At 47.4% G+C, this 14281-nt stretch overlaps 1 protein-coding gene across 1 annotated transcript; it reads left to right on the forward strand.

Moving 5' to 3' along the window:
- Window positions 1–642: 642 nt before the first annotated feature.
- Window positions 643–2853, forward strand: LOC135812480 (endonuclease V-like). The gene is made up of 2 exons (XM_065325836.1): window positions 643–965; window positions 1215–2853. Exons 1-2 carry the CDS (start codon window positions 672–674, stop codon window positions 1923–1925), a joined length of 1005 nt encoding a protein of 334 aa, XP_065181908.1. The 5' UTR covers window positions 643–671; the 3' UTR covers window positions 1926–2853.
- Window positions 2854–14281: the final 11428 nt, after the last annotated feature.

Here is a 14281-nt window from a genome sequence, read left to right on the forward strand (position 1 = left end):
TTGAAACCTAGGCAATCTGCTGAGGCCCAAACTATAAAGAAGAAACACTGGTGGTAGGAATTCACATCGGTGCAGTGAACCAGTTTTAGTCTTCTATATCGAAGTTTACCGCGCCTAGTGTAATCCAGCGAAAACAACACAGCGTCAACCGAATGTTGCCTTTGTTTCATGAGCGCCAAAGACAGAAGTAATCTGTGCCAGAAGATTGTGCTCTTATGGAGGTACCTATGTATACATACATACATACATAAATACAAACATACATACAAACATACTTGCATACATATATACATACAAACATACATACATACACACCTACTTGCGTACATACATCGTGATCTTGGTCCTGCTGCCAAGTCTCGCTACATACACACACACATACAAGAAACAGACCCACATACATGTACACCCAATCTAATGTTGCAACCCATCCACCCAGTGATACATTTGCTGCTTTTCCTTCGTTATTTCTTCCATTTGTTTTCTATATGTCTGGTTCACACAGGATTCAGCGGAATATCCGATGTAGTATCATCGAAGAGGATCGATTCGGTCGCCCAGGAGCAACCCTGAGGTCGTCAATTAACATCATTGGTGGACTTGATATTTCGTACAGCAGCAACGGCAACCAGACGGCCGTGGCTGCGCTATCGCTATATAACTACCGTACCATGCAACATATGCATACATTTAAGATTCCCGTCAAAATAACCGTACCATACAAATCCGGCTTCTTGGCGTATCGAGAAGTCGAGCATTATGTCACGTTGCTGGAGACGCTTAAGAAGGAACACCCCCAGTGGAAGCCACAGGTGCTTTTGGTGGATGGCAATGGAATTTTGCACCACAGAGACTGTGGCTCAGCCAGCCATCTAGGAGTTGTGGCTGACGTGCCCACCATTGGTGTAGCCAAAACACTTCTTATTCCAGCGGTTCAAGCCCGAAGTGAGCGAGAATTCCGAGAAGTAAGTGAAGACTTCTCGATATTCTTGCCCTGGAACATTCGTTAGGAATACTCGCATCTACTTCTTTATCTTTGCACAATATTGGCTGTAATTCATTATTATTCCTGTCGTGCAACTGAGCGAAATTTTCGGAGATGGAGGGGATAGCAAGTGAAAAGTACTTAGCTTAGGATATGGTCCCAGTGATAATCATCTGTCCCTGTTGAAAGTTTAACACTTGCGTCTTTTTGACCCTTTTGGCATCCGCAGGACAATATCAAACACCTTTGCCAAAACAGAGGCACGGCTCCAGTGATTGGAAAGGGCAGGACCGGCATCATTGGAGTAGCCAGCGTCAACAAAGGTGGATCAACACCCGTCTATATTTCAGTGGGCCACAGAGTGTCTCTGAATACTGCAATCAGAATAGTCCAGCAGTGCTATCGAGGCAATTGTAGAATTCCAGCTCCTATAGACAGTGCTGATCAAGAATCCCGGCAACAGATTGGTGCAAGAACAAGAGGCACTCGTCCGCGTGTGAATGCCAAGCCTAGAGATCGCAACAGTTACGACGGAGCAGTGCAGCAGGTCGACATGGACACGTCAGGCAGCAAGGATTCCACGACTTCCACCACACATGACGTTCCGCAGGATACTCAGAATACAGCTCCACTGAAGGCCCAGCCATCAGCTAACGCCCAAGGGACTCCTGGTTTCCCTGCTCGTCAACATGGCAAGGCAGCTCACACCTCCCCAGACGACGAGGGCTTCACCTCGGCTACTGGAAAACATACATTCAAGCCCAAGCCATCAGCTAACGCCCAAGGCACGCCTGGTTTCCCTGCTCGTCTACGTGGCAAAGCAGCTAACACCTCCCCAGACGACGACGGCTTCACCTCGGCTACTGGAAAACATACATTCAAGCCCAAGGCATCCCCGTCAGTGCAACACTTCACCCGATCCACAGGTAACATGGGCTAACGAAGCATCAGCCACCGAGAGGGAAAGGCATTTCGAACCCGTTGCAGCATCGCATCAGAGTCTGTCACACGATAAACTGCTGGAACTGTAAAGATAGGCTTCATTGATTCATGCAGCCTTCAACATAAGATACACCACATCACTAATCCTCTCCAGGAACGCACTGGGATATCCTGCGCAGATACGTGGATACATTCTACGTAGATCGAAGTCATAGCACGAGAGAGAACCTTGATGACTATGCTCTTCTACACTTTGTTATGTGAGATTGTCAACTCGCTTGCTAGCCTTCCTACTTTGTTGAATCCCATTTATTTTAGCATTCCTGATGTGGGTCCATACCCCTGCTTGATGATTTAACTCCAGTTACTTTCATTGGCTACCTTTAATCCCGTAAATTCCACTGATGATCGGGCCAGAAGATATATTTCTCGCCGGCCGAGCGGAGCGAGTGAGGTTAGAAATGATTTCTCGCGCAACAAAATTATTTTTCTTGCGAATATGGAATCTGGTGTTTTCTCTTTTTGTTGCAGTTCTTTTTGCCTGACTTCTTCGGTCAGTGCTTTGTGTCTCACCAGTGTCCCCACCCTCCCACGTTTCATGTCTGCCCGTCGTCTTCCCTTTCTTTCTTGGCTGTAGATATGTTGTGCAAGTTTTATGCTGCCATATTACCACTTGGGGTTATACACCCGGTCTTTTCCCTCATTCGTGCGTCCGTCGGCGCGAGGGTTTTTTCCCGGCTGGCTCGGTCCAGAGAAATTAATCTGACGGTCCCAAGTGGTGCTTGTCCTGACTTATTTATGTTAGGTGAATGCAATCACTTTTCCTCCTGGGGTCTGTCTCCCTGTTGTTGCTCCTAGTTTCGTCTGCATTCTGGTTCACATCTGGCTACGGCCTACTACACTCACTCTGTGTGCTCCTGCCTCTGTTGTCTGGGTCCATGTCCTTATGTCAGTGTATGTGGAGCGAGAACATCGGTTCTGGATTATAATATTAATGTTACACTACTACTATGATACACATACATATCGAACAGGAAACTTACATGTAGTTGCGTGATGTATGCAGCCTTCATTTTATTTACAGCTCTATTAAAGTTATTAACTCCTCGAGGGTTGTTAAAACCGAAAATGAATAGAAAATATGAAGTTCAAATCAGGTTCCAGATCCGTGACTGTCTCACGTCGCCTTGTCTGCTTTCGTACATGTCTAGTCTTACCCTTACAATTGGTAGAGGTTTGGTTTTCTGTAGAAAAAGAGGTCAAACCGACATGTATGCATAGCCGTAACTTGACCAGCGCTTCATCTGTTTGCCACAAATATGGCGCTGGTTTGACGCCTTGCTTGAAACTTCGGCTTTTGGAGGAATTTTGCACACCTTAGTTGATCTCACCAGTACAGACTGTTTATTGCCGAAATCCATAGTCTATGGCCAGTGAAAAGCACTAATTATTCCAGAGAATAATGTCTTAGAACTCAGCACATCTGAATTCTCCACCGAGCAATAAAACGCGTTACATGTATACATTGTTTGTTTGTTTGAAGTTTTATTTTACATCGCAAACCAAACGGGCATTGATGCCCAATATTATGATGGCGATAGAATAAAAAGTGTGGCTCGATAAAGCTGCACTTGAGAAAATGAGAAAATAGTCAATAGGAAGTATTTGTACCGGTAATTACAAGTCAAGTTCGAACGAAGTAACAATCAGAGAGAAATAGCAAGATGAGGTCCTATGCCAGAGGGAGGTGCTATTTGGCCATATTAACCGTAGAAAAACACTTTCAGCAATCCTTTAAACGAGGTTGGACTACGAGTGGACGTGAGTTCCTGTGGCAGGGTGTTCCAAAGCTTCACGGCAGAAACCAATGGTCGGCTGTCGCCTGATGTTCGCCGAGTTAGTGGAACAACGTATTTGCAATTGGCAATGCCACGGGTGTTACTGGGCGGTTGGAGGGCTACTCTATCTTTCAGAAGACGGCTGATGCTGCTGGTGTGGACTAAGTGCATAAGCAAACGCAGTTTGCATTTGGCACGTTCAATTGCAGTGGTCAGTGCAAGGCGAGTGTATATGAGTGGTATGGGACGGGAAGGGCAGATTGGCTACGCAGCGAACACATCACTTGTCGAGGACAGTGAGCTGGTGCCGCTGCTGAGTCTTAAGTGCTGAGAAGAACGCGTTTGATCCATAAAGCATATCAGGAAGTAAAAGGGCAGAATAGAAGAGGAGTGACTGGTGTTCAGATAGCGACGGGCGGATGGTTCTCAGGGTGGTTAGCTTCTGCGAAGTTTCACGTACTATGCTGGAGACCTGCGCGTCCCACCGAAGACAGGAATCGAACTGTACTAGTCTGTAGGCCCATAAAGCAAACAGTGGTGTTCTGGGTGAGAGGCGTCCCGTTGCAGTTAACGTTGACTTCCAGGGTACCACGGCATGAACCCTCCAATGGCTAAGACCTGCGTCTTGTCAGGGTTTAAAACCAGGCCTTTCCCGTGTAGGTAGTCAGCCAAGTTGGACACAGCAACTGATAAGACTTGATTTAGGGTTGCTACGGATCCGCTTGCGGTGTCGAGAAGGATGTCATCCGCAAACAGCTGGGAGTGTGCTGGGCTGGTGACGCTATGGACGTCCATGGTATATAGTGAAAACAGCAAAGGCAGTATGTAGCTGGTGGTCTGCTGATGACAGACAGCGGTCCATGGCCAAGGTCAAGGTATCTTCCATGGAGTGTTGTGGCCGGTACGCAAACTGATTGGCGGGCAAAAGTGAATGGGTTTGTAAGAAGTCACACAGGCGTTTGTGGACTATCTTCTCCAAGATCTTCGATGCTATTGGCAGCAAAGATATGGGACGGTAATTGCGAGATGCGTTCTTGTCACTAGACTTAAATAGGGGTCGAACATTTGCAATCTTCGGGGAGAAGGGCACAATGCCAGACGAAGAGAATGCATTAATTAATATGGATAGCGACGGGGCGAGGGCTGCTGCACAATGCTTCAGGATGAATGCCGGAATACTGTCGCCGCCCTCAGCTTTACGAGCATCGAGTATCACGAGGAAGGTAAATACCTCCTCAACACTAGTGGCCTGGAATTCCCGCAAAGGATCCTCAATTGATGTAAAGTTCAATTCAAGGTGACAAAACAAATTGAAACCAAGTAGTTTGGCAATTCCTGTCAATGAAATGCCACCAAAGGCAAGCGGCACAAAAGTTGAAGCGTCTTCCTCTAGATTGTTTTGCAAAATGACAGTGACAGTGAATGACTAGCTTTTTGCATAGCCTACTATACAAGTAGGTATTGAATCTAATAACACGTCAGAAGCTGGGTGTTTGTGCCCTAGGCACCGGCGGATAATGTCGGCATAATTATTAGCATAATTTGGTGGTTGAAAATTTGGAGCAGAATTTTGCATCCTTTCGGAGGTAGGAGCATAACTACACGATTTTACAACTGTTCTAGTATGTAGGCTATACAATTGTGTACAATGCACCTGATCAGTGCTGGTGGTCTGCATGGCAAAGCGTTTGGAGGTCATGCAGATAGTGTTTTGAATGAAAAGCAGGGTGGAAATCATGGCAATACATTATTGTATGCTCGAACTCGTCTTCTTCAAAGTTCTTTCTCACACTGGCACAGCACATGTAGGAGAAGATGCGAGTTAATCAGCCTTCATCAGGTATCCCGGGGCGGAAGGGATAGTGACGGGTAGTCCACAAAACTACGTGAACATTTACCGGTACTCGTACATTACATTTGTACATTATGCATGTTACGAAGTCATGACCAGTCTGGATTTAAGCAGCCATGATATGACGGCAGGCTACGGATATTGCTCTTGTTCGGTCATGATGGAAGGAGAAGTGGAGCTACGGGCGAGATGAGCTGATTATTCGCAGGGTGAGGCCCAGGGTGACATCGGTTGGACGAGTATGATGATTACGAAGACAGTTGAACATGATAATTTTCAAAGGTAACTCAAACTAATTTGGCAATGAAATAATATTTTTACTGAAGTACAAAAGAAATCAAGTAATGAATAGAGGAAGTATTGTTTTCTCTTTTCCTTGTTGACCTCTTAGGCTCTTACATGCATGGATACCTTGGTATGAGGATACTCATGTACATGTTATTTGTTGTACTTGTGGCCACTTGCAACTTGCAAGTACGAAAAAAGGCACAATTTCCTGAACTTTGAGGCTCCTTTTAAAAGTACAACAAAGTGAATGCACTTGTATATCCCCGGGTGCTAAAGCATAATATGAGGATTTTACGACCATAATGCGAGAATCCATGAAAGCAAAATTCCTTGATTTCGCGAGAATAATTCGCCGGAGCCTATTGTGCACAGGTGTAGTTCTAGTAGTAGCAGAAGTGGGTTGCCCATTAGGTGTTGGCGGATAATGCTCGGTAATATGGGGTATAATGCTCTCAGTAATGCTCCACAAAAGGCCATATAATGCTCCAAATAATGCTGATAATGCTCCTCCGGATGGAATGTAAACTGCTGAACCTTGCGGTATCGGGCTAAGAAAAACGCTATAATATTGCACCCATGCTATGCAACATATAACGAACAATCTGGATCCGCCGCAGAGACTCAGCTGAACTAACGGCCTTAGTAAGACCGGTGCCGGCTAGAGCCTTCCCAAGTCGTTTCTGATACGCCAAGAAGGACTCCTTGACCAGCTTCTGCCTCTGAGTTTCCCTCTCCAAACGGGACTTTCCTTGTTTGTGTCTCGCGGTAGCAATATGGGACATGATTATACTCTTCTTCCCTGACAATGTTGTATGGCATGCCAGGCACACTAACTTGCCACAGTCGCTTTTGAGCGGCTCCCGCACCCGTGTTTCGGCACTGATGGCCACTTCAGTGCTCTGTCCATGAGCTACTCGCGTCCTTTTGGAAACATTTCCAGACTTGGTAATAGCTGTTTTCTGAAAAGGCCGCTTCCTCGCTATCGCGGCAGGATCTGAAGTTTCCAGCTCGACGACGTCACTATCATCAGAGGACTCCACCAAAAGGTCATCTGGAGAAAGCCCAGCTTCCTCCCAATCCCAACAACGGCATCGCGGCGAGTCAGCCATCAGGGTTGGCTGCTAGTTAGCTGGTCTTACACAATGGTCAATGTCCAGTGAACGTCCAGCGTTACTCTTCGACAAAGACATGGACTCTTGCTTCGATGAAAAATGTTTTTTGTAACATTGTGGACGGTAACCGGTTAAGGTCTGGAATGTGTGCGTGTGCGCACCTCCACCGTTCCATGCTGGCTCACATTTGTTTCGTTGGTTCGGCGTTGTTACCTAATGTACCTGGATCTTCAAAAAGTGTTAGTTGCTGGCCGAAGATAGACTTCCGGGACCGGAAGTTTCTGCGAGAGTTTCCACACTGTGCTGGATGGACCACAGCTAGCTAGCACTATTGCATGCAGTATACTGGGCCTGGCACTGCGTGCCACGATCTGTTTGGTACCATGCATGGTGTGTGCGGTGGTCTATCGCTTGTAGTAATACTTCGCATAGTAATAATGTTGCCAATCAAAGACCAACGCTATAGCCGATACGAATCTGTACATGAGCATGGGTGTAGATCTACTATGCAGTCATGTAGAACGTCGTATAATGCCATTTTTAGCCTCGTAATGCTTTATAATGCTCGTAATGCTCCGGGTGGTGTATAATGCTCGATATAATGCCGGCATTATCCGCCAGCACCTATTGCCCATATACATCAATAAACAACGGGGTGTTGACGTCAGATCAAGGGGGCCTAGTAGAACGCACAATGTCCTTCTGCGAACCCATCGAAATCCGAGATTGATTTTACGCAATATTTCGCGTTTGGAAACATTTGTCCGCGGGTACCAGGCGCGGGCTGAGAAAAAGTCGTCTTCAAAAGGTTCTTTTGCGAGAATCCGCGATATGCGCATTGAAACAAAATGGCGTCACGATTTATTGAAAGTGGTATAGTTGGTACGAGGGTTCAAAACCATTAATAATTTTGAACTCCAAAGTGTTCGTCTTCTTTTTGACATGCTCACAACAGCTCGCAACAAACAAAAGCTAGGGACGATGGAAAGAGAGCATGCCAAAAAGAAGATGTTGTTGTAGAAGTTTATTTAACGTCGCACCACAAACAGGCGATTTCGCCTCCTTTGATACATATGGACGACAGAAGGAATGAGAGAGAGGGGGGGACAGAAGTATGGAGAGAGGAAGGGTAGAAATAAATAAGCAATCAACCTCAGGGCTACACCAAAGCAAAAATGGAATGGGAACATACTATATACAAAATAGCTTCATCAGTGACATATATTGCAAAACACGTTTACTATTCTTCAGTCCGCTATACCACAGAAACACACTAGCCGAAAAGCATTTAAACGGAGCCATGATGCGCTTTTAGCAGGGCACAGAACTGAAGGTGGCTGGGCTCGGAACGGAGATCAGGCGGGAGCTGGTTCCACAGGACTGCGCCGATGAACTGCATGGTCGCTCGGCCCGCAGGACCGGGCCAAAATGGTACTCGAACGAGGTGATGTGCTGCTCCCCGAGTGCGGTCACCAGTAACTCTCACGAAGAAGCTGGTGAAGAGGGAGCTAGCTCGGGAGAACAGACAACGACGGACAAAGATGAGGAGCTTAATGTTAAACATGTCCTCCAGGGTGGTGAGGCGGAGCTGTTCAAAGATTGGGCTCGTGCGCGACCACGGTGGCAGACCGAAGAAGCCGCGGATAGCGCACTTCGTTAGACGTGTGAGGGGCTCAATGTTGCCAATTTGAAGTGACGGATAAAAGGCGTTGGAAGCGTACGACAACCTACCCTGGATCATCGACCTGTAAAACAGGATCTTTGACGCCAGGGTGAGGCTTCGGCGGCTCCGCCACAGCGCACCTACTGACTTCCGCACCTGCTGGATTGTGTGATTGACGTGAGGCTCCCAGGAGAGCTGCCCATCTACCATTACGCCCAGGTACCGCGCTTGTTCCACAACTGCAAGGGCTGCATTCCCACAGCGAATTCGAATGTTATCTGTGTCAAGGGCTGGGCCTCTTGGGGTAATCAACAGAGCTTGCGTTTTCTTTTGGTTCAGCATTAGCCCGCGGTCCTCCAACCACTGCGACAGGCCAGTGATGGCTGTGCTTAGAGAAGAGCACACTTGTTCGCAACTGCCCGAGGCTTCAATTGCAATGTCGTCTGCAAATTCCTGGTTTGTGACCTGCTGGGGCAAGCAGCATCGAAGGTTACGGATGTATAGTGTGAACAGGAGGGGGCCGAGGACGGATCCTTGCGGCACCCCTCGACTGCATGCGACGTATTCCGAGCAATTTCCGCCCACGACTACGCGTTGAAGCCGCTCACTCAGGTAACTAGTAAACCATATCTGGACAGTACCGCCGACCCCAATGTCGGATAGCTCCTGTGCCAAGATGGTGTGTTTGACACAGTCGAAAGCCTTCGACATATCCACGAATATCACACCTGTGAGTTTGCGCTCATACTTCGCTTTCAGCCAGCGATTGACAGCTAGCACAAGAGCGTCCTCCGTACTGTGGTTCTTCCTGTACGCGAACTGCGAGTCAGGGAGAATACTGTGATCGGTCAGAAAGGATGTAAGCTGAGCTTTGACGATCTTCTCGAGGAGGCGAGAAACGACTGGTAGTAGAGAAATAGGTCGATACGCAGTAGGCTGACAAGGGTCAAGGCCGCCACCTTTGAATAGCGGCGACACATTAGCAATTTTAAACTGACGGGGAACACACCCCTGACATAACGAAGTATTGAAAATGATGCTGAGCGAGGGAGCCAGTACTGATGCCGAGTTTCTAAGGACAATACCCGGCAAGTCATCATGTCCAGTTGCTTTTGACGCGTCAACGGACTGGAGAAGGGCCGTAATGTCCTCCGTCGAAACAGGCGCAAATTCCGTGAATGCTGGTGCTTCACGTTCGGCTGGTGCGTTGGCGCACAGCGCGTCTGGTCGTCCAGGGTCATGTACAACTTCGCCAAAAGTTCGGGAGAGGATTCCAACAGGTACTTGTGGTGGGCTTGAACTTTTCGCTCGTCCAGTCACCACGTTTATCGTATTCCAGAGCTTCCGTCCATCCTTTCCGGCCGACTGTAGGCGAGCTTGAAAATACTGATCCCTTATCCTCTGATCTAGCTTGCGCGCGGCTGCGCGGAGAGTGCGGTGTTGCTCTCGCAGGCGGACATCGTTTGGAGAGCGTGAAAGAAGTCGGTGGGCCTTGTTTCGTTGACGCACAGCAGATACAAGTTCAGGACACAACCATGGGCAAGGTCGGCGCCTCGGCTTACGAGGAGGTTGTAAGGGGGCGTGACGATCTAGAGCAGTAAAAACCTTTGCGTACCATTCGCTTATCATTGCATCAACATCATTCGACTTGCTGAAAATCTCAAGATTGCAGTCCTGCAAGTCAGCGTTAAAATGCTCCCAATTTATCCTCCACACTCGCCTCTTTCGAGATGCGACTCGTTCGGACTGCCGGGTGGCGACGATAATGTTGGCCACAAATGCGTAGTGGTCGCTGATGTCACACTTGATGACCGTGCATGTTCCAACTAGAGAGTTAGGGGCGAGGAGCAGATCTATTAGGGTGGAAGTTGATGCCGTTACTCTTGTCGGTGTCCGGATGTGGTTTTCCAGATCAAACCGCTGGAGCATGGTGTGCATCCGGCTGTGTCCCGAGCACATGTCCACATTGAAGTCACCAATGGCGACCACGCGGTTGTTTCGTCGCAAGGTTAGATTGTTCAGACTGATTTCTAGGTCTTGCCATACTGCAGCAGTAGTGGAAGGCGGAAGGTAGAACGTAGCGAGGGTGATGGGTTCACCGGATTCTGTCTTCAAGGTGAGTATCAGATTTTCGATTGTGTCACTCTCGAGTTCAGCGTGTCTGGAAACAGCCAGGGTATCTCGACTGTATACAGCTATACCGCCACCAGGTCTGTGCCCGCGATCGCGCCTAAAGAGTCTATAATGAGGTATATGAATGGATGAGTCAGAAATCGAACAATCAAGCCAAGTTTCAGCAATGCCGAAGATATCTACATTGTGGTAGTTTATGAAGTTTTGGATTTCGCCTAACTTCTTTCTAAGGCTGCATACATTCAGAAAAGCAAGTTTACAAGACTTCTGTCGACCGACAGTAGCTCTATGTAATTGTGGATTCATTTAATAGATCTATAAGGAAGAACTACATCTAGAAACTAATCCAAAACCTAAAACAAAAAATACACAGGCAGTTCAAGCATACTATTTCAAGGTGCAGTTCACTGCACCACTTCATGACGGCTCCTACCGCAGCCGTCGTCACCCTCACACTCTTCCTCCCAGTCCGACCCGGTACCATAGAAGTCGTCTGTCTTGGTGGTCGGGCAGACAGCCTTCGCGGACAAGTCGGCACTGGATGATGCGTCACTCCTGGCTCCTGGCTTACGCTTCCTCTCCATGGAGTGCTCCAGCGCACTAAAGCGGTTCGCGACAGAGGGAAAAGCGGAGGCGGTTTGTTGCAAGATTATTGGAGAAAAAGTAGAACACTTTCCACCTGCGACGTGCCAATCTTGCACCGGGGTAGGGACAGAAGATCCAGGAGCTGGAGTGGAAGTTACAGCTGCTTCAGTACCGGTTACATGTACTGCATTTGTATTGGACGCAAGGCTATTGTTGTGTTGCACGTGGTCGTTAGAAGATGCAGCCACAAAAGGTTTCTGGGGAGTTGTGTTGTCTCCTTTACCACCGGGTTCAGTTACGTTTCCCGCGGCAGGTGGGACTGGTACGGCTGTGTCATGGTGTTCTGAAGCTCGTACTGTCACTGCCTCAGGTACCTGGATGACGTCCTCCGTGCTTGGGCCCGCAGTAGCACTGGCCATACTCAGCGTGGATGTAGGTTGCTGTGCTTGATGAAGGCTATACATGTAGTTCAAATGGTTTTGAACACCCGTACTGTACAACCAACTATGCCACTTTCAATAAATCGTGACGCCATTGGGTTTTAACACGCATGTGGCAGATTCGCGCAAAATAAACTTTTGAAGACGTCTTTTTTCTCGCAAAAAAACCTTCTCCAGGTCACGCACGACCGGCCCGCGGCCCGCGCCCGGTACACGCGGGATTTAATGTTTTTCAATCGTGAAATTTTGCCCGAAATACCCAGATTTCGATGAGGGCGCAGAAGTCCAATCATGTACAGTGAGTATCTTTACTTATAAAAGAGAGGCACCTGTGACGTGTGTCTGTGTGTGTGTCACGCTCCTTATAAAGAAGAGGCACCTGTGACGTGTGTTTTTGTGTCACGCTGAAGCGCTGCGGAGCAGCGCTGCCCTGAGCACGCGAAGCGTGCGAACAGTGTAGCACAGTGTAGCTAGCGGCCGCAGAAGCACTGAGCACGCGAAGCGTGCGAATCGTGTAGCTAGCGGAAGCAGCCACAGCACTGAGCACGCGAAGCGTTCGAATCGTGTAGCCACCACCACGTGCTGAGCACGCGAAGCGTGCGAACAGTGTACTAGTGTAGGTACGTAGACCCGGGTGCTCGAATCAGAAACGATTTGACAGGTGTGCAATTTCTCATCTGTAAATCTCAACAATGTCAGAATATACTTTTGGAGAGGCGATGGAACAGGGAAGAGAGTCTGGCTTGACCCACCCAGCAGGAATTCAGAACATGGGTGCGCTACAACACAAGCTACAGACGCAGTAAAATTGTCGTATTTCCTTCGGATTTTTTATTTCTACGGTGGTAGCGCTTATACTTATACTATAGCAGACACGATCAGTACGAGTAGCAGTAGCAGCCGCGCGCAGAAGCACTGAGCACGCGAAGCGTGCGAATCATGTAGCCACCTAGCCTAGGCCATAGGTAGCACTAGCAGCCGCACAAGCGCTGCGGACCACGTGAACCGTTCTCTGCAAATAGAAACATCTCCAACAAAAGGATACAAAAGATCTGCACTGACTGCACTCTGCATCTGATCTGCAGTGAAGAGCGCATCGCACTTTTGTTCGTAAGTTTTTGAACTTTTTGAGCCGCTTCATCCGCCACCAGGTGATGGACAACCCTGACCAGCCTCCCGAAGGCGTAACAGACGTCCCTCCTTCTCCTTCCAACGATGAAGAACCTCCCTCACCAGGACTTCAGCGGTCTAGGTCTGGCCACCACCACGTGCTGAGCACGTGTGCTGTTCATGTACTTGCTTCACCCGCGCATGCCACATTCGGCCAGGCAACGCTGGCGGGGGTGCTGCTAGTCGTTTATAAAGTGACCGGGTGTAACGATATACCGGCTATAATGATCGAACTCGCCAAAATCAAAATCAAATCACAAAAAAAATACAGCTACAATATCACTATACACACTATTATCGCCTTCTTAGTATTTGACCCCACTAATTTCCCTGATACCTAAGCGGTCAAATATATCGCGTATTTGACTGCTTAGTCAAATACACGATATATTATAGCAATAAAAACTGCTTTATGGCAGTTTTCTAAAAAAAGTTATTGTGTTCTAGTCCATGGACCCCGTCTAAAAAGTAAGAAATTAACGAAATGTGATAGCTGAAAATTAAAATTTCACACAAAACCTCACAATAATCACAACACTTGAAATGCTGCTTTCAACACTAAACTTGTACTGCACCAACAATTGGCAACATGCATGCATAGGAAAGAGGATCACGAGGGGAAAAGGTCTTCTACATGTAGCTTTTCATTCTGGGTGTGATTATTGTGAGGTTTTGTGTGAAATTTTAATTTTCAGCTATCACATTTCGTTAATTTCTTACTTTTTAGACGGGGTCCATGGACTAGAACACAATAACTTTTTTTAGAAAACTGCCATAAAGCAGTTTTTATTGCTATAATTTCTTTTGTTTTTTCTGTCACCAATCAATGGAATGCCCTATATCAATATGTAAAATGATGGCCTTCACATCATATCAATACCGTATTATACGCATTGATGTGCAAGTCTCCCCCAAGCCTTTTCTTGCAGAAAATGGCACTGGCATAATGCCTGTTCTTCTGCGGGAAACATGTGAGCAGTGGTGGTGATACTTTTTTTATACGGAGGTCAGTCTGTGCATGTTGCTGTTGCAGAATTTCATGCCTTTCAGATATTTCAGATTTCCCCACCCTCGATCAGATTTATTTGAGAAATGTAGCCATGCGCCAGGTGCGCGTCGCAGATGTTTTTGTTGATTCTGTGTTTATAATGGTTTATAATCATGGGTTATCGTGATAAGGTCATCCGGCATCATATTGCACTGAAATCGTAATCCTGTTGATGTCGATACAACTTTTGGAAGTAGTTCAATGACTTCAAACTGTTAGTCCACG

The sequence above is a fragment of the Sycon ciliatum genome, chromosome 3, assembly GCF_964019385.1.
Source record: "Sycon ciliatum chromosome 3, ocSycCili1.1, whole genome shotgun sequence".
NCBI lineage: Eukaryota > Metazoa > Porifera > Calcarea > Leucosolenida > Sycettidae > Sycon > Sycon ciliatum.

What these genes read in the sequence shown, in the direction of transcription:
- LOC135812480 (XM_065325836.1), top strand. Translation starts at nt 672, where the DNA reads ATGCAACATATGCATACATTTAAGATTCCCGTCAAAATAACCGTACCA. An exon ending in GTGAGCGAGAATTCCGAGAA is followed by an intron (nt 966 to 1,214) that starts GTAAGTGAAGAC and finishes TGGCATCCGCAG; the next exon opens with GACAATATCAAACACCTTTG.